The following is an 18,036-nucleotide window of genomic DNA, read 5'->3' on the forward strand; positions in this document are numbered from 1 at the left end:
CAAATCTCTCTGCTGAGGCATGTTGATGATGGAGGAGCTGTGCATGTGTGGAGGCAGGAGATACAGAAGAAATCTCTGCACCTTCCCTCAGTTTTGCTGTGGACTTTAAACTGCTCTAAAAAATACGGCCTTGATTTAAAAAATAAATAAATAATTTCACAGGGTCTATATGGGTCGAGGATGGGAAAGGACAACCTGTGTCCTTGACATTCTCTGTAGATGAGAGAAGGAAACAGCCTGTGTCCAAATCCCAAGTTTGCCCTTTACTGTCTATTATAACAACAGACCAGTTCCTTAACATCTCTTAGCCTCAGTGTCCGTATCTGCAAAATGGGTACAGTAACACTGTCTGCCCTGTAGTGAGAATTCAATGAAGTAAATACATGTAAAATGTTTTTAACAGCACCCTGCATACACTCACTACTCACTACAATTTACCTTTTATCTGTTCCTACCACATATAGGGTGGAGCCCCAGGCTGCCAGGCTATCAGCTGACCTGACCCCTCTGTTGATATAACTGCCTAAACTGTGGTTTTCTCAGTTATTTTCTGATACAGAACTGATGTCTGCTCATATGACACACACACGCTCTCACGGCTTTTGTAACGAGGACTCTGTATGAGGCTGAACACCATAGGGCTCATCCGTCCTAAACTGTGGCCGTTCTGATGGTCCCACTAGTTCACTGAAAGGCAGATTTCTTCCAAGTCTGGCTCCATTTTTGACCCTCTGACAACATCACTCCTGTTCCTGACAGACTTCAGAGGCGATGAGGGAAGAAACACTGATCAGGATTCAATATATCAAATATTTAAATCATTCACTTAACGAAGAAGATAAATGGTCCGATGTTAGAAAGTGAGTTCAAAGGGGAAAAAAGACCTAGTCCCTGCTCAAAAATGTTATGTTTGAGAGAGATAATGGCCAGACGACAAAGCCTGTAAGTACATAATTCCAGACTGAGTAAGTGCTCTAAAGGAAGCAAGGCGGAAACAAGCCCAAGGAGCAAACAAGAAACAGAACAGGAGCCAGAGGAAGAAGTCTTGAGGAGTGAATGGGAGCTCAGTGGGCACCGGGCAGGGATGCAGAGAGGACAGGCTGAGCCAGGGGAACTGCAGGTGCAAAGGTCCTGTGGTGCAGGGGCAGCGCCAGTCAGGAACTGAAATGTCAGCCATTTCATGAAATGTCCCTGATCTTCGGAATTGCAAGCTTATCGACAGGTATGAATGACATAGGTCAAGGTCTTAAATTCTAACAGCTTCCAAGCATATGGGCCCTTGTACAGAATAGCATTTGATAAACCAGCCACAGAGAAGTTAGTTATTAGGGCTGTTATATGTTACTAATAGTGTTTCAGTTGTTTTATAAAATATTAGAAAAATATTGTCTATTACTTATGATTTCTACTAAATTTTAGAATCACGGGTTTTACCAGTACAGGGGAAAAGTTGATAAAGTTAAGGTCAAGGTAAAAATAAAATTACCTGACAATGTCAAACACTCCTGGGTACACCAGGTGCATTGCATGGCTCCTAAGGGGAAAGCTATTTTTACCAAATACAATGGGACAATAGGGAACATTGCCACCTAAATTTTATTATACCGGCACAAAATGCCTTGTGATTTGGTTGGTAGGTTGCTAACACTGGCTGGACTCTAGTCACATGAATACAATTTAAAACCAAAAGTCAGCAGTGATTCACCTGAGCACAAGCATCAGCATATCTGGGACAAAGTCACCTGGGGGCACACCACGGTAGCTGCTACTTTGGCTTCCATTCCAGGACGGACAAACTGAAGGACAGCTGCAGCCAGCGAGGTCCTAGCATGTTCGAGATGGAAATCTATTTCTGCGGCTTCCTTCCTTGGGGTGACTGGCAATCTAGCCTGAAGGCAGGACACCAGGGCTCACTTGACTCAGGCCCTCATTTAACAGACGTCTGCTGAGGCCTCCTGAGTGCCTGCCACTGCTCTGAGCACTGGGCACAGCAGACACAACACAGTCCCTGTCCTCACGCGGCTTACACACCCAGACAGGGAAGAGTAAATAAACAAAAGGGGTTTAGAGTGCACATGCAAGCACTGCATTTGGAGAAATCCAAAGGGCCATGAGGAAGACACACAGGAAAGGGGTGGAGCTACTACCTTATACTTGGTGGGGGAGAAAGGCCACTCTAAGCCTAGAGGAAGGGACGGAGGGAGCCAGAGGGCTATCGGGGAGCAGGCTCCCAGGAGAGGAAGCAGGAAGTACAAGGCCCAGAGGCTGGGGTGCACCTGGCATGTTGAAGGTCAACAAGGATGCTACGAACTGAACTGTGTCCCCCAGATTCATATGTTAAAGGTCTAACCCTCAGTACCTAAGAAGGTGACTGCCTTGGGAGACAGAAGCAACCCTGCTGGCACCTTGATCTCAGACTTCCACCCTCCAGAACGCTGAGAAAATAAATTTCTATGGGTTAAGTCAGCCAATCTGTGTTATTTTGTTACGGCAGCTCTACCAAACTAATACAGAGGAGGTCTCTGTGGATGGAGCTGAGTGAGGGAGGTATCGATGGACATAAAGACAGAGAGAGAGAGACTGTTATAGAGCCTCGGGGGCCGTGGCAGTAACTCTGGATTTTACTCTAAGTTAAGAGCCATTGGAGGGTTTTGAGCACAGAAGGGATGTGATGAGACCAACTTTTAGAAGGGTCACTCTGGCTTCTTAATATTCTGGCTATTGTGTTGAGAACAGACAAGGGGAAGAGGGGTGGAAAAAGGCAGAACCAACGAGGAGACGACTGCAGTACTACCCGGGGGGTATTTAACACACCGGAGTATTATAAAGATGGGAGAGATGGGAAAAAGAGGTGACACTGTGGATCTATCTTGTAGGTAGAGTCAACAGGATTTGCTGGTGGAGATGTGATGGTAACTGAGTCTTCTGAATAAAATGAAGAGTAATCCACTGAGCCAGCAATTTTGGAGTCACTGCAAAGGTCTACCGAGCAAGGTTCTGAGGAGGTTCAGCGAAGCTTAGCTCCTGAAGAGAGTGACCCATTGCTGGAAGGATATTTGTGGTGAAATAACAATTGAGTGCAGGGAATTCCAGCAAAACTACCAGATACTCTTTATAGTTCAAATGTTATTTTTATTTTTTCCTATTAAAAAGCTGAAGAGGGGACTTCCGGTTTCTGGTCTGACATGTAAAAGCTTTGGAAATTGTCACTCCCAAACTCGCAACAAGAAAAAGGCTGAGCAAACTGAAAATCAACACGTCTCCTTAGTTCTAACAGAAAATTGAGGCCATAGGGCAAACTGTTGCCCTCAAAACTGGACAAATGGACAAATCCAGAGGATCACAGCTAGAGAATTTCACTGCTAGAGTCTGATAGAAATATAGGGTGTCCCCAAAATACCTCAATTGATGTTTCTTTCTTTTCAGATTTAACCCATTGGAATTATTTGAAATGTGAATACATTTTTGGGGGGATACCCTGTACTTACAGGGTAACTGACTAATTGCTAGAGATTCCACATCGACTGGCTTCAGAGGTAAAAGTCCTGGGACCCAGCCTCAGGAGGGTCCCTGTACTTTCATGAGTAAATCTCCAGGAGCCCTGCCAAGTTCTCCAGGTGAATGTCAGAGCAAAACCCTCTCTTGCGTCCATCAGAGGCAGGGAAAAAGTGACCATGTTAGAATAATTCCAGAGCATTCCATTCTCTTTAACAGTGACCGCAGGGAAACTATTTTAACAGAATAGAATGCCTAGATTTCACCAGAGTTTTACCCACGTGGGGAAGTGAAGTGCCCGATTCCAGCCACGGTTACCTTCTCTCATCCAAAAGGGGAAGACTGAACGGAGGACTCGTCAAGGTCGCAGCCCAAGGGCAGGTGCTCACTGGAAGTCTGAGGCCCAGCCACAGGACTGCAGGGCGCCCCTCCCCACGTTCCCATCACATCACAGGACTGCTGTGCAGTATCAGGGGACCACAGCTAACAGAGCCACGAGCCTCAGGCTCGACGGAAGGAGTCTCTAGGGAAACACCAAGATAATAGGTGGCACAGGAACAAGGACCCGAGGAAATTTCAGCCTCTGACGCCTACAGCTGCAGCCAACAACACACAGCCTAATTCCTAGCCAGATAAACATAAAACCTTACACCAAAGGCCTATTTATCTCAGTTCCTGTTACTCAATACATCACATCCAACCCTTAACAAAAAATCACAATTGCAATTAAAGCAGAAAGGGGTAAGCAACAGCAACCCCCCAGCACAGCCTAATTAAGGTGGAAGCTTGGCCGGTGACAGCAGAGAGGAGGCAGCTCGTCAGAGAACACGTGCTTGACAATCGTTTATTTAATTAGCATAGTGAGATGTAAAAGCAGACAATGTGGCCTGAGAGAGAACCAGCTGGGGGAAAGAAGGGGGGGGCATTACTGGGTCTAAGGCAGGGAGCCCAGGACGGTTACTGTCGGCTTCGCTGGCACTCCAGTGAGGGAGTCATCCCAGGGGAGGCTGGCTGTGGTTTCCAACCTCGTAATTCACACTGGGCTTAGGTTCACGGTGTGTCACCTGCATATAGTTCCTTCTACAGCTTGTCTTATTTTCTCTCAAGCAATCCATCAAAGTCTCACTGTTTTAAAGTCTCCAGTGTTTTAATGATTAAAAAACACAAAGCAAAAACATAAAAACCTTGAGCTATAGCTAAGCAAATATTCTGACCTTTATACCCAGCTCGGGCTGTTAGCAAAGGAGAATGAAACAGGTAACCACTGTGCTTTTGGCCTGTTTTAGATTTCAGGTACCGGATCCGGTACCAAAAGAACTGGGGTGGTGTGAATGCAGAGCACACACAGGGCTGTGTCCAGAAGCCATTGATGTACGTGGGACCTGCCCCCCTCAGGGGTGGGTCTTCGGAGATAAAACCAAGCCCGTATCGAACAGTGATCTCATCCCGAGGCCTGAAGCATTCCATACAAACTGTTGGCTTCAATGTCAGAAATTCTGCCTCCCCGAGCAATTAGCAAATCTAATCACCCACGTTCACACTCTCAAGAGGTCCTGGCTGTTTGGTGGTAACAGCCTGGTCATTTGCAATCAACGAAATTAGTGCCGCTATTTTTAAAACATGAAAAAAACCTGTACAGGAAAACAAGCCTCCAACCTGGGGACCTGAGTCAAAGAAAGGATAAAAATGAAAGCAGGGGGTGAAGTATTTAAGGGAACGATTAGACAGCGTCATTTTGAAGCCCCTCAAGGTTGTGCCTTGGTCCTTGTGATTTTGCGCCGGTTCTGTGGCTCAGATCACCTTAGAAGGAAACCGTCACTCAAATAAAAGAGGCTCCTCACACGAAACCTGTTTAACTGGCAACATGTAATTTCATTAAAAAAAAAATTAGGAGCAGTTGCTGCTGAAGCCGTTTTGGGGACAAGGGGAGGGGAGGATCTGTCAGCACTATGGGAACAAAAAGTGATGGGCCACCAAGCTCTGTTCCAACCATTTGCTACACAGTTAAGTTTAATTACACATTACACACTGTCCTGTAATTATGTCGCTGGGGAAACTGCCAATTTCCCCCTTGAAACGTTGAAAGTTCCCTAATTTATTTTAAAGACCCAGCAGCGCCTCCATCAGCACCTGCCTCGGTGCGCGTAGTGTAAAGTGCAGGACGGTGGGCGGCCAGGGTCCCCTGCGTGGTCTGACACAGCGCGGGGCCCGCTGGTCTGAGAGAGGCCAAGAGCACTGGCCCCGGGTACTTATAGTGAGACCGGATGGCTTTTCCCTTGAACACTTCCACAGGAGGGACTGAGAATCACGCCATTCCTCTCCCGAATGCTGGGCGCTGGTCACAGTCCTTTACCCGCAGCGTGGGAATAAGCGTGAAGCGCGGCTCCTGCGCTCAGGAGTGGGCCCGGGAAGGGAAAGATGGCAAACAGCGAGCACAGGCGACGCAACCCCCAGACGGAGCACCACGCACGACGTGATGAACTGGGACAGGGGAAGGCAAGTGGAGGGTGTGAGCACCTGCTGGGTGCATGCAGAGTTTTACAAAGGTCACCACAGGCCGCCAGTATCATGGCCACTAGCCCACCCGCCCCGCCCGGATTTAGACACATTACTGTGCTCTCTTTGGTTCCCTGAGCAAAGCACACGCCTTCCTGCCTTTGCTGTTTCCCTCTCCTTAGAGGACTCTCCCATCTCCCCTTCCCGCCCCCTGATTAACTAGAACTACCCAACAGGCCTTAGTGTAGGGACCACTTCCTCCAGAAGCCTCCCTGGCCTGACCTCCACATCTGTGTTGACCACTCTCCTCTGTGCCCCCAATTTTCCCACCTCCCTTATCAAAATACATCCCCGGTGACTAGGGAAGTACCTGATATTTCGCTCTTGCTCCTCCCACCACCCTCCTTTCTGTTTCTAGGCAGTAAGCTCCTCAATGACAGGACTCATGAGTGACTTGGTCCTTGGAGAGTCCCCATCACCTAGCTCACTGGTGGACCTAGAATGGTTACTCAGTAACTCTGTACAGCCTGTGTGAAAAAAAAAAAACGGTCCACTGGCAGAGTCCCGGGGATCGTGCTCATTTGATGGGCAGGTGGAGGGAGAGGAACCCACTGGAGAGACTGGGAGCCAGCCAAGGGGAGAAGCCAGGCAGGCGGCAGCAGCGATGGGGAACAGTGAGCAGTAGACAGTGTCTGGTGTGGATGCGGGGCAGCTGGAGGAAGGCGAGAAGACCACCCTGCATCCCTTCTGGACAGCCATGGGTGGGAGCCTCGGTGCAGGTGTGGCAACGTGAGTGGCAGGTGAGTTAGAACAGGAGGCCGCAGGATGGCCTGGGAAAAGGCAAACGCACAGTGTCTGAGCCGTTGTGACAGTGGAGGGGGCGCTGAGCGAGAAAAGGAAATATTTGCAAGTGCATGTGTGCGGGAGTTACAATTTCTTAAAAAAATCTCATCCATAGCCCTGACTGGCCAAGGGAAGGTGAGGCTCTATCCAAATACAGAGCAAGTGTTTACTGAATGGCAGGTAGAAAAAATAAATAAACAACGGCATTCAGACGGGAGATCTGCCTGGTCAGAAAAAGAGCAAATTTTATCAAAACATAAACTTTTAAAAAAAGCCCCATTTTTATGTTTCAGAAAAGATGCTCTGCTCAGGGACTGACACTTAATTAGCTATTTCCAGTGTCCACATCATAGTTTCACAATCACTGGGGTGTCTGCTTTCAGTCACTACAAACCCTTCTTGCGGAATGTCTCCAACGCCATGTATGTTCCCGTGACCCCATCTATTCATGTAAATAGCATTAGCTTTCCAGCCAGTCAGATCCAATGTCAGAGGGCACCCAGAAAACCTCAGGAAAGGGACACTTTTGAGAAAATAATGGGCATGTCAGTTATAGGAATGTCTAATCAATAAGAAACGGTGCATGTGGACAAAAAGGGCCACACTTCTCTTTACAAAGAGGTTCTTCTTTTAAGTGTCTATCAGAGATACAGCTCTGTAAGGTCTCCATCCTGTTCACTTCATTTACAACAGTTTAAAGAAGGCACTGAGGAAAACGGCCTTAAAACATTAAACTACTTTTCCTGAGACATATGTTTCTTATGCAATTAACAATGTATTTGGCATCAATAAGCTCTAATTTCAGAAACATTCTCCCACAAACATTAATCATTAATTCCAAATTCAACTTCTATGTGGCTCCTTGTCACACACAACTCTCCGAGGCTATGCCACATGGTGTCTCAAAAATGTTAATTCACTTCTTTGAGAGATTACACTCCTAGAAAAATATCTGTGCAATAAACATACACACATAACAAGCCAAACGAAGATTTTATGGAAAAAAAAACACACAAAACAATTTTCTTCACCAGTTACGTAAATCAAGCCATCATGGTGTGTGTCGTTAACTTATATGGTGATGTATGTCAATTATCTCTCAATAAAATGGGGTGAAAAGGAAATAATTTTCTTATGGCAGATTGCATTTCCGGCCAAACACCTGATCACACCTTTCAGAGAAATGCATAAAATCCTTCGTATAATCAAATGACAAATAATATTTCAGTAGAAGTCAAAGCTCAGCAAATCACATATATAGAAAACTACATAGGAGTTTTTTCTTAATCCCGTCACCTCTTTCACCCAGCCCTGAAACCCCCCCCCTCTGACAGCTGTCAGTCTGTTCTCTATCTGTGAGTCTGTCTCTATTAGGTAAAACACATGCAGTTAAAATATAGTGCCTACAGGGAACTCAGAGGCCTGGCATGACTTTTTCAAGGTCTCCACTACGGGGCAGGACAATTTTTCGTTGTGAAGCTGTCCTGTATATTATAGGTTTGGGTCAGTAGCACTCCACTGGGCAATGACAACCAAAGGAACCACGGACACATTTCCAAATGTCCCCCAGGAGGATACTGCTCCCGTGTTGAGAAAAGAAATTTTAGCCCAGACCCAAAGGAAATGCCCACATTTACATCCCTGGAGAACCACGGGTCAGTCTCAAACCCAGTGTCCAGGAAGCCAGCGCCCCCAGGAGGGATCAAGAGAAAATACGAGAGTAACAGACTCTTACAGTCCTCTCGTTTCCACCCTGCCCTCCCAGCCTCAGACAATTCACTCATCGATTTCAAAGCTGAGGTCCAGTCATCCTTTTAACTGCTCACCAATTCTCTTGTCCCATTTGTTCATAGCCTACCCCATCCCAATCTTGGATCCGTACCCCAACCCAACTGAACCTGGGCTCCTTGCCCGAGGACAGGCGACAGTGACAGCACAAGTCCCAGAGCAACAGTGGAGCAGCCCTGAAGGGCAGGCCTTCGCCGTCACTGCTCCACACGCCCCTCATCCTCGCCTGGTCCTTCCCACACCTGCACTGTCCCATCAGCGGTGGCACCTTCCATTCTCACTCTGCCGCACCCACGAAGGAATCTCCCTGGGTAGCTGGAGTTCCTCCTCCCTCCCCGCCTCCCCCCTTCTTGTCTACCTGTTTATCTCACTGTGTCTCCAGCACAGCACTGAACAGAGCAGGGCCAGGGGGAATCCCGGGCCTCTCCTCAAGCAGTGGAGTAAGTCCAAGGGTTTCCACTCAAGTTGGGACCCTGCAGGTTTTTGGTAGATAGTTTATTTCTCTTCTGTTATTTAAGTCTAAGAGCTTTGTCACAATTAAATATTGAACCACATAAAATAGTTTTCCAGTACTATTGTATTTTTAAATGTCATCCTATGAAAAGTACTTACTTTATTGCCCCTGATTGATTTCATTTCATTTTAATTTTTACTTTAAGTAAAAGTAAAAATGAGTGATGAAAGCCAAACACCTGGGGCCACGCATCTAAGGGGAACACCTCCATACCTGTATATCTGAAATTCAAGTTCAGGAGGAAACCTGTCACGATTGAAAGGGGCCTCGAACTTACCCGGATGTAGGCGTCCTGGTGCTGCTTGGCAAAGTAGAGCATGTTGTCCAGGGCTAGCATCCCAGGGGGGGTCTGGGTGAAGTCCATGGCAGGGTTGACATGATTCTGTGATTAAGACAAAATGTTTGATCAGGTTAATTCCTCAGCAGAGGTCTGGTTTCCCTCCTCAAGAACAAAGCACCACAAGGCAAAGTCCAAATGATCAAGTAGGAAGACATCTTCCATCTCCATAGCAACCTGCAGGGTGGAGGTGGGGGCTTCTCTGCACGGGGGCAGCAGCACCAGCTTAATACCTGGGTTAGGAAACTCAGCTGAAGATCAGAGCATAGGACGACTGTTAGATGCAACGCTGCGAGAAAAAGAAAATAATGTGACAACTGTCCTTCTGGTGGCTGGGCGGGAGTGGAAGCGACAGCGTCGGGGAGGAAGAGCCAGGGTGAAGCCACGTCTCGCCATCGACCGTCTGCACCTTAACTTGCTCATCCTCACAAGAGGGGGTGAAGCATGACCGCCCTGCCCTTGGATTCCGTGAACTGTCCCGTGTTACGGACACGTGATTAAAAAACCAGCTGTCCCCGAGTCCTGACACCGGCCCATTCTCAGGGAGTGTGCTGGCCTGCGGTTACCACACACAGCACAAGAAGCAGGGAGACAAAATAACAGTTACAAACACACTCAACAAATTCTCCACAGGCTCAAGATCGCCCAGCAAGTACCACGGAAGACCTCGAACACCCGCAGCAATCTTGAGAAAAAGAAACAAAGTTGGAGAAGTCATGCTACCTGATATCAGACTATACTACAAGGTCGTAGTAATCAAAACAGCACGGTACCCGCAAAGCACACACACAAAACAGACACAGAGATCAGAACAGAGGGCCCGGAAATGAAGCCATGCCACTGTGGGCAATGCGTGTTCAGAGCACAGGCTTTTAACTGCACTTCTAGTGTTGAGTCATTGAAGTCCACAGAGATGCCCAGTGCGAAGGTCCTGGACTGTGGTTCTCCTCGGTGCAAATTATTCGCTCAGGAAAGGGGGCCTGTGATCCATCCGTTTTAACAAAAGCTGTAATTTCTCCATCCCTCGCAGACATAACAGACCTAAGTCTCTCTGATGTTCAACAAACCACTCCTATCATCCCTGACAAATAGGCTGGCACTAAAGCAATTAGATAGCTGCCTTGGATTCTCTGGGACTGGCCCTAAATTATGAAGTGTCCCTGCATTGTCAATGACAAACAAATTACTTTGTAGTGGTGGGTGAACTCTGTTCTTTTTTCTGTCTCTCTCTCTCTCTTTAACTCCAGGTACCATTTTCCCTGAAATTTCTCTCTCCTTGAAATTATCATTTCTTTTTTCTCTTTTGGCTTTAATAGCCAGCAAAGTAATTTTACAACCTTGGATTTGGATAACAGGGAAGTGAGAATTACACCCTGAAAGACTGGGAAGCTTTCCATACTGTGACAAAAATACTCTGAGAACCCGGCAAGGCCAACAGTCCCCTCAACCCCCAACCCCTTTCTTATTTATGAGACGCTCTGGATACAGATTTATTTTCTTTTCTTGTTCTGTGATTTTTTTCCCACCTGTCTTGAAATAGAAGCTGGGTAATCTTTGATAAATGGCTTGAAATTCTCCCTTGTTTTACGGCACAGCCTGTTACCTCTGTACATCCTTTTGAAATGCCACTTGCTGGTTCCTGCAGAATGCTGCTCCGTCAACCACATCAGACAGCCCAGCCCCTGCAGAAAGGGGGTGGGGTGGCTGCTCCCTTCTGAAGCACCAGGGTTTCTCACTTTAGGGAAATGATAACAACCGCTGAAGGTAGTGCAATTTATGTTTTTATAGTGAGCACCCTGGTGGGGTTTGGGTGTCGAGTTCTGGAGATCTGTTTCTCCTCTGTTACCCACATGCCAATTCTTTAGCTGAATTATTTCAATGACACATCCCAGGAAAGGTTCAAGGTCTAAGACAGGGAATCATTCCACCTGTTCCAGGCCCCTATGCCAGGGCCCCTGGAGAGCTGGAATGAATCTGGAATATAACCCAGGCCAGTTGCCTTATTTTATAAACAAGAAAACTGAGCCCTTGGTGGAAAGCAGTGGTGCTCACACTTGAGCAGGCATCCAAATCCCCTGGAGGGATTGCTAAAGCACCCCAGTCTCTGACTCACGAGGGCTCGGTGGGGTCCCACGACCTGCATCTCCAACAAATCCACAGGGGATGCAGATGCTGCTGGGTGGAGACCACACCTTGGGACCCAAGGTTGTCTAGATTGGCTCATCTCAGAGAACACTGGAAATATTAAAATAAGATCTAGAATCTAGACTCACTAATTCCTCGAATCCTGAGCAGCATCTATCGCACCAGGCTTTGGACCCACTGGTTCCACGTTGCAAATGCATTTTAAATGTACTTGTCATTCATCTCCTTGGTTCTCTGGCCTCTCCTTGAGAAAACAGACTCCTTTATTCAGAAAAAGGAATTAAAATTTGGAAGCCTCTCACTTCTCCCGTTGTTCAAATTTCTGACAAAAGTATTATGTATTAGTATCTCCACAGGGAAGGCAGGAAACTGTCACCTGTCACTATTTTCTGGTCCTGAATCCAAATCACATTGAGGGAATATTCATTCAGTCCACGTCAAGGATGTTTCTTGAGGCTGGGAGTTCAAGGTCATTTTCTCCAAGGGGAAGCAGGTCACTGGGGAGCTCTGTCCAATCACACATGCTTCCCCTCCTCCTCTCCCCTCCCCTCCCCACCCACAAGGGAGGAGCACATGGGGGTCTCAACAGACTCCCTAGAAGAGCAGCTATCACAACCTTGGATGCACCTGAAAATCCCCTGAGGAGCTTTGAAGATTCCTGATGTCCAGGCTGTACCCGAAAATTCCAAATGAGGAAGTCTGTGTTTGGGAACCAAGCAACTGGATATTTAAAGCTCCTCAAGTGACCCCCAAGGTCCAGTCGGGGTTGAGAACACTTTCCCCAATCAGTGGGTCTCAAATGTGAGCATGTTTAGACTCCCCCAGAGGTTCTGTTCAAGGAGGTGGCTGGGCCCCACCCCCAGAGTTAACGATTCAGTGGGTCTGGGCTGAGGACCCAGGATTTGCTTTCATACAAGCTCACAGATGCTGCTGAGGGTCTCTGGACCACACTTGGAGGAACCACTGTCCTAAAGTCACAGTCACCCAACACAAGAATGTGTTAGGGACCTATCCCCACTGGCCAATGGCGATGGAACCTTGATTCCCTGTCCCAAGTGTCTGGCTAGGCTGCATCTTTTATTAAAATGTAGCTCTAGGTTGGACAAGCTTTCTCTGAGTTGGCACAGGCCTAGCACTCTCTCACATGGCTTCTTCACGCATTCATATATTTGATTTTTGTGACACTGCACCTACCCTGCCCAAGAGTCCCAGAAGTAGTCATAAGAAATCTTTGGGTTCTGGCCTTGGGCTCTCTCCATTAAATTCAATAAAAATCAATAGCTTGGATGAAAACAAAGAAGGCAGCCCATCAAGTCTGACCTAAGGGCAGGCAGGGTGGGCGAGATGGTGAAGATGCTGAAGAGCAGAAAGATCCCTGTGACCAGGTGGAACAGGTGCGGGTGGGCATCGAGCCGGGCACTCCAGACGTGTGGTTTCACTTAACTTTCCCAACTACCCAAGGAGGTGAGTGCTATTCATGAGGTAAATGTTCCTCTCTTTCCACAGATGAGGGTCAGAACTGGTGGCCCACACACGGTCCCACCTGGTACGTGGCAGAGACACGCACCACCCCAATTCTGAGGCTTCCTTTACTACTCAGGCTCAAAGGTCCTTGCAGAATAAGATGGTAGGTCCCATCAGCAAGAAGTTTAATTATGGAAATGTAAAGTCTTGTAAAAAGGTTTTTTAAAATACAAGAATACGGGAAATCTGGCTTATGAATAATTCATGATACCCAGCTCCTCATCATTAAAATTTGATTCTTTTAGGTAAAGCGCAGAGAATTGGCATGAAAGAAACCTCCCAGAAGATGCTAAGGGTTCAGGCCAACAGATTCTAAACCACCCCGCTCCCCTGCTGAGCCTCCCTCTTGCCTGGTCTAACATCTAACATCTCTAATGCCTCTGCTGGTCTCATCCCACTCACTGCCCTGCTGCCCCTGACCTCACCAGGCTCTGCTTTCCCTGGATGGGTGAGCCCACAACTAACCTTCTGGGTAATAGCTCTGGTTCAACAGAGCTCTGGGACCATCCACAACCACCCACCATCACTAAGGGAACCCCCTCCCTGAGAGCGTTCTGCCACCTGGGAGAGTCCATGCCTATCCATACCATTAAGAGCTGTGAGAGTTGGCAACAAGTTCAAGAAGAGCCAGTGTCACCTGGAGGTCAGCGGACTCTGACATGCTGGGTTCCCTGAACAAGAGCAGAGCAAGGACACAGGAGGTCCCACAGATGGGGCCAGTCAGCCACAGCTGGACACAGCACATGGTTCTGGGGACCACGCCCACAGCTGGGTCCTGACACATAGGAAACCGTTCACAAAAGGGAGGCGAGGAAGAAGCAGAAATGCCTGGACAGAAAGGTGGGTTAGGAGAGCTGGAGAAAACACCTGAGATACTTAGCCATGGGGGAAAGAAAAGGGGTGGCCCTGGCTGGTTTGGCTCAGTGGTTAGCCTGTTGGCCCAGAGACTAAAGGGTCCTGGGTTTGATTCCGGCCAATGGCATGTGCCTCAGATGCAGACTCGGGCCCCGGCCCTGGCATGTGGGGGGTGACCAATTGATGTGTATCTCCCGAATCAATGTTTCTCTCCCCGCCCCCCTTCCACTCTTTGAAAAGCAATGGAAAAAATGTGAGTGGTGTGTCAGAGGGGCAGGATAGGGGTTGTGGCCTGGACAACTCCTGCCTTTAGGCATCTGAAGAATTAATATTATTCTGCTCGACTATAGAAAACAGGATTAGCAAAGATGTGTCCGTCTGTAGAAACACTGAGGCTAGGACAGCAGCACAGCAGGAAAGCTGAACAGAAAACTGAAGAGAAAGGGCCGGAGCAGGCGACCTCTGGATGCCCTGCGGCCCCTGGTTCGTGCCGTCTCATCAAATGATTGTGGATGCTTGCTACTGTGCAGCGCACTGTGGGAGACAGGATAGGTTTCATCCAAAGACGAATTTAAAGCAAAACAGTACTTGCCTTCAAGAAATGTCTGTCTCAGGAGTCATTTGTTAAAAGGCTTAACAGTACAGCTTTGAAGTGTGTACGCACACATACACACACACAAAGTAACTGCACATGTGCACACGATGGGAGATCTCACACTGAAATTCTGGATTTGAGGCAAATTTTCTTAGTTAAAAAATAACATGCTTTCAAAAATTAGTCTTAAAAGGTCAGAAAAGTCCGTGCAAACAATGTCATGTGTCCGACTCATGGAAATCTGGCTTCATGCTCAATTCACTGTCTTGAAAGAAGCAGCGTTGAGACGTACTGAACAAAAGGATGGATTTAAACATTGTTTATTGGGGATGTTGATTTAACAGTCAATACAGAGAATTACCATACAAACTCAATTAAGAAGTGCCTTGGGAATGAATTCCCTTTCAAATGAAGCTGGTTATGTTTTTTTCTATGCTTTCATGAATAATAAAATAATGCTGTCGAGGTTTATAAAGATATCTGCGCTTTTCCTACAGAGCTGAGCCCCTGCAGGATTCTGAATAATCTGGACCCTGCGGCTCATGCTCGCAACTCTGGCTCTTTCTTCCCTTCACCCCAACAGCTTTTTCCACCACTTCATTTAGAACCCCCTCTTCTCCCCGCTCTTGTCACTTTAAAATAGGATGGGGACAGCACCGCTCACACACAGTGGGTTTCTTGGTCTCCCCTTTGCACCCACGCCCAGGAAGAACACAGGCAAAAAGGGCCATCGAAGGACCCACCTGGGCCACGATCACCCCAGGGAAGACCTCGCTGATCCATCTGGACACCTGTTCCCTTCGAGCCCAACACAGCCCTCCAGGCTGCCCTGAGTGAGGAGGCCACTGCTTGCCTGGGAGATGAACCGTCGTGACCACGATGGGTCTAGGAGCTGGTCCAGCGCAGCTGCTGTGGATGAACTCCCAGGAGAGCAAAGGACACAGGGGCTCCTGGGCTGCGCCCGGCCTCCTCCAGGACTGGGCACTGCTGGCCCCCTGCGTAGGGATGGTGGTGCCAGCGACAGTGCTAACCATGGGAGGAGCAGCTAACACACAGCACTCACTGGCCAAGCTCATTCATTTACATACTGCCGGGACTGCTTTCTCCCGGTGGCCAGGGGAACCTAAAATACGTACTGCCGGGCCCTTCACAAGAAAAGCCTGCTGACTTCTATTCTAGGCGTTTGCCCTCATAGCAACTCGATGAGACAAGGGTGAACCAAAAGTTAAAAATTTCAACTAACAGAGAAATGCCGAGGCTGGGCTCCCTGCAACTCTGGGACCCTTCTGTAAATGTTCACTGTTTTACTTCCCTGGATAAATACTGTAATGACTTTAAAGGTCCCCAAAGGATTCCCTGGACAAATTCCACATCCTGCAGATGTTATATTGAATGTTTTCAGTGGCCTGAGCTAAAAATCTGCAGGTTAACGAATCACTTCCAAGGGCCTAGGCTCTAATAACAGTAAGCTACCAAGTTCAACACAGTTTAGTCCCTGGAGAATGGAATAATCCTTGGTCAGACATGCTTTTTTATTTGCTCCAGCACGACATTGAAGGGATGTGCCAATGTGTGTTTTGCTTTATTTAGTCCACGTTTTGAGTAATTGATTTGGGGGGGTGGGATTTGCTGTTCCACTTCTTTATGAATCATTGGTTGATTCTCATGTGTGCCCTCACCTAGGATCGAACCTGTAACCCTGGTATATCTGGACAATGCTCCAACCACCTGAGCTACCCGGCCAGGCCTGAATAATTTTCCTTAGTAACCTACTGACTATAGTACAACACATTTCAAAGAAAGGAAAAAATAGCTGTGACTTCAGCCATGTTGGGTGGCAACTATAGGTTTCTTTTGGTTGTTTTTCCCGTTTTCAGTTAGATCATTCTTGAATCTTAACTGTGCATGTCTTAGAGTAAACCAAATAGCTGACTCATCGGGATTAAAAAAAACAAAGATTTTTTAACTCGCCAGTTAAATATTCAAGCTGACTCCCCTCAGATGTGTTGATAAAGAAGATAAGTCAATATTTGTGAGCACACTAAGGAAGGGAAGTTCACACCTGAGAATCTGAGACATTTCAGAACCTCAGAGCTTAGTGTCAGAGCTGAAGATTTTGAGCTTGAACACTGCAAAATCTAGAGATCGCTCTCATCTGAAAGATTAAAAATTCTAGAAATTTCATTTTAGTTAATAAGATTCAGAACTAATATTTCCATCTTTCATCAATTCTAAGATGCCTTGGTTTTCATATCTCAACAGTTCTAAATTTGGGTAGAATTCCATAACCTACGGCATCTTTCAATTATCCTCAGCCAGACAGCAGTCACAAAGCAATTTTCTTCCCATGGGCGGAAACCTATATAATCTTATTAACCAATGTCACCCCAATAAATTAAAAAAACCCACTAGCATCACAGGAGCAGAATGAGCATCAGGGTCTGGAGCAAAAGCTCTGAGATGATAGGGGAGCAGCAGCTGTTCATCCCAAGGCGATGGGTGTGGGGAGCGGCGGCCCCAGGTTGGGCCCAACCAGGCCGCATCACCCATCCCCAGCCCAGGGGTCCTCAGAAGTGGGGTGGCTGAAGAGCTCAGCACCAAGGGCTTTTCATTCTTTCTCGGGTTGTTTGTAAACTGTGTTACCAAATTGTTTGCAGAAACACACAATGAGGAGTTGAGGTGAAAGTGATTCAGAAAAACTGGCTCCGTGGGTAGAAGTTTCAAAAATTAAACGTACCTACTTTACTTGCCTTTTTATATGTTTACAAGAGTGTTAAATGACAAATCATTAAGTCTAGCAGAGCTCTTCTAATAAATACAATATTTTTTTAGAAAAATACTTAAATAATAGGATGTTTTAGGTTAACTAGCGAGGTTCTTTTATTTTTAGTTGAACATTAAATGTGTGTTCACCAATTAGTAGCATCTTGGACAATGAAATTTGGGCATTGGGCATATAGATGTAGATACAGCCGCAAGAAGCTTACCTAGATTTCTAGGTGAACATGTGCTGTTAGCTACACTTAACCCATTCGTTTATCCCTGTCAGCAGGCCTTGCGTTCTCTCCTACTACATTTCACACTGATGGGGACCAACAAAGTCCATCCTGCAGAGAAAGCTACTGACGCCAAATCAGCCCCTAAATCCAACTGGGTCCAAAGCAAAGACTAAAAACCACGTATCTGGGGACAGCATTTGACTCTGGGGAAGGGAGGGGGTGAAAGGATCACTTTTCACCATCTGTTTACCTTTTGTAGCTTTTGCATTTTGCACTATTATCTATTCAGTATTTAAGTAAATACACATTTTAAATAAAAACTTGTCATTCAGAAAAACACAGTTTCACCATTTAGAAGATACAAGTCCTTAAACAATGATAGCAGCACTAAAAGAACCCCCAGTGACCATCCTGGAAGGAAAGTCGTGAAGGTTGAGCGAAGTCC

General features: G+C 47.0%; 1 protein-coding gene across 4 annotated transcripts in view; it reads right to left on the bottom strand.

Moving 5' to 3' along the window:
* The window catches only part of ELMO1 (engulfment and cell motility 1), a 349,884-nt gene that overhangs the window by 163,029 nt on the left and 168,819 nt on the right, over positions 1-18,036 (bottom strand). For all 4 annotated transcript variants that reach the window (XM_081146832.1, XM_081146833.1, XM_081146834.1 and 1 more), the window contains one exon: positions 9,414-9,518. In XM_081146832.1, the coding sequence (XP_081002958.1) occupies positions 9,414-9,518 (105 nt within the window). The remainder of the gene's footprint in view (positions 1-9,413; positions 9,519-18,036) is intronic.

The sequence above is a fragment of the Miniopterus schreibersii genome (genome assembly GCF_964146895.1).
Source record: "Miniopterus schreibersii genome assembly, chromosome: 9".
Lineage (NCBI taxonomy): Eukaryota > Metazoa > Chordata > Mammalia > Chiroptera > Miniopteridae > Miniopterus > Miniopterus schreibersii.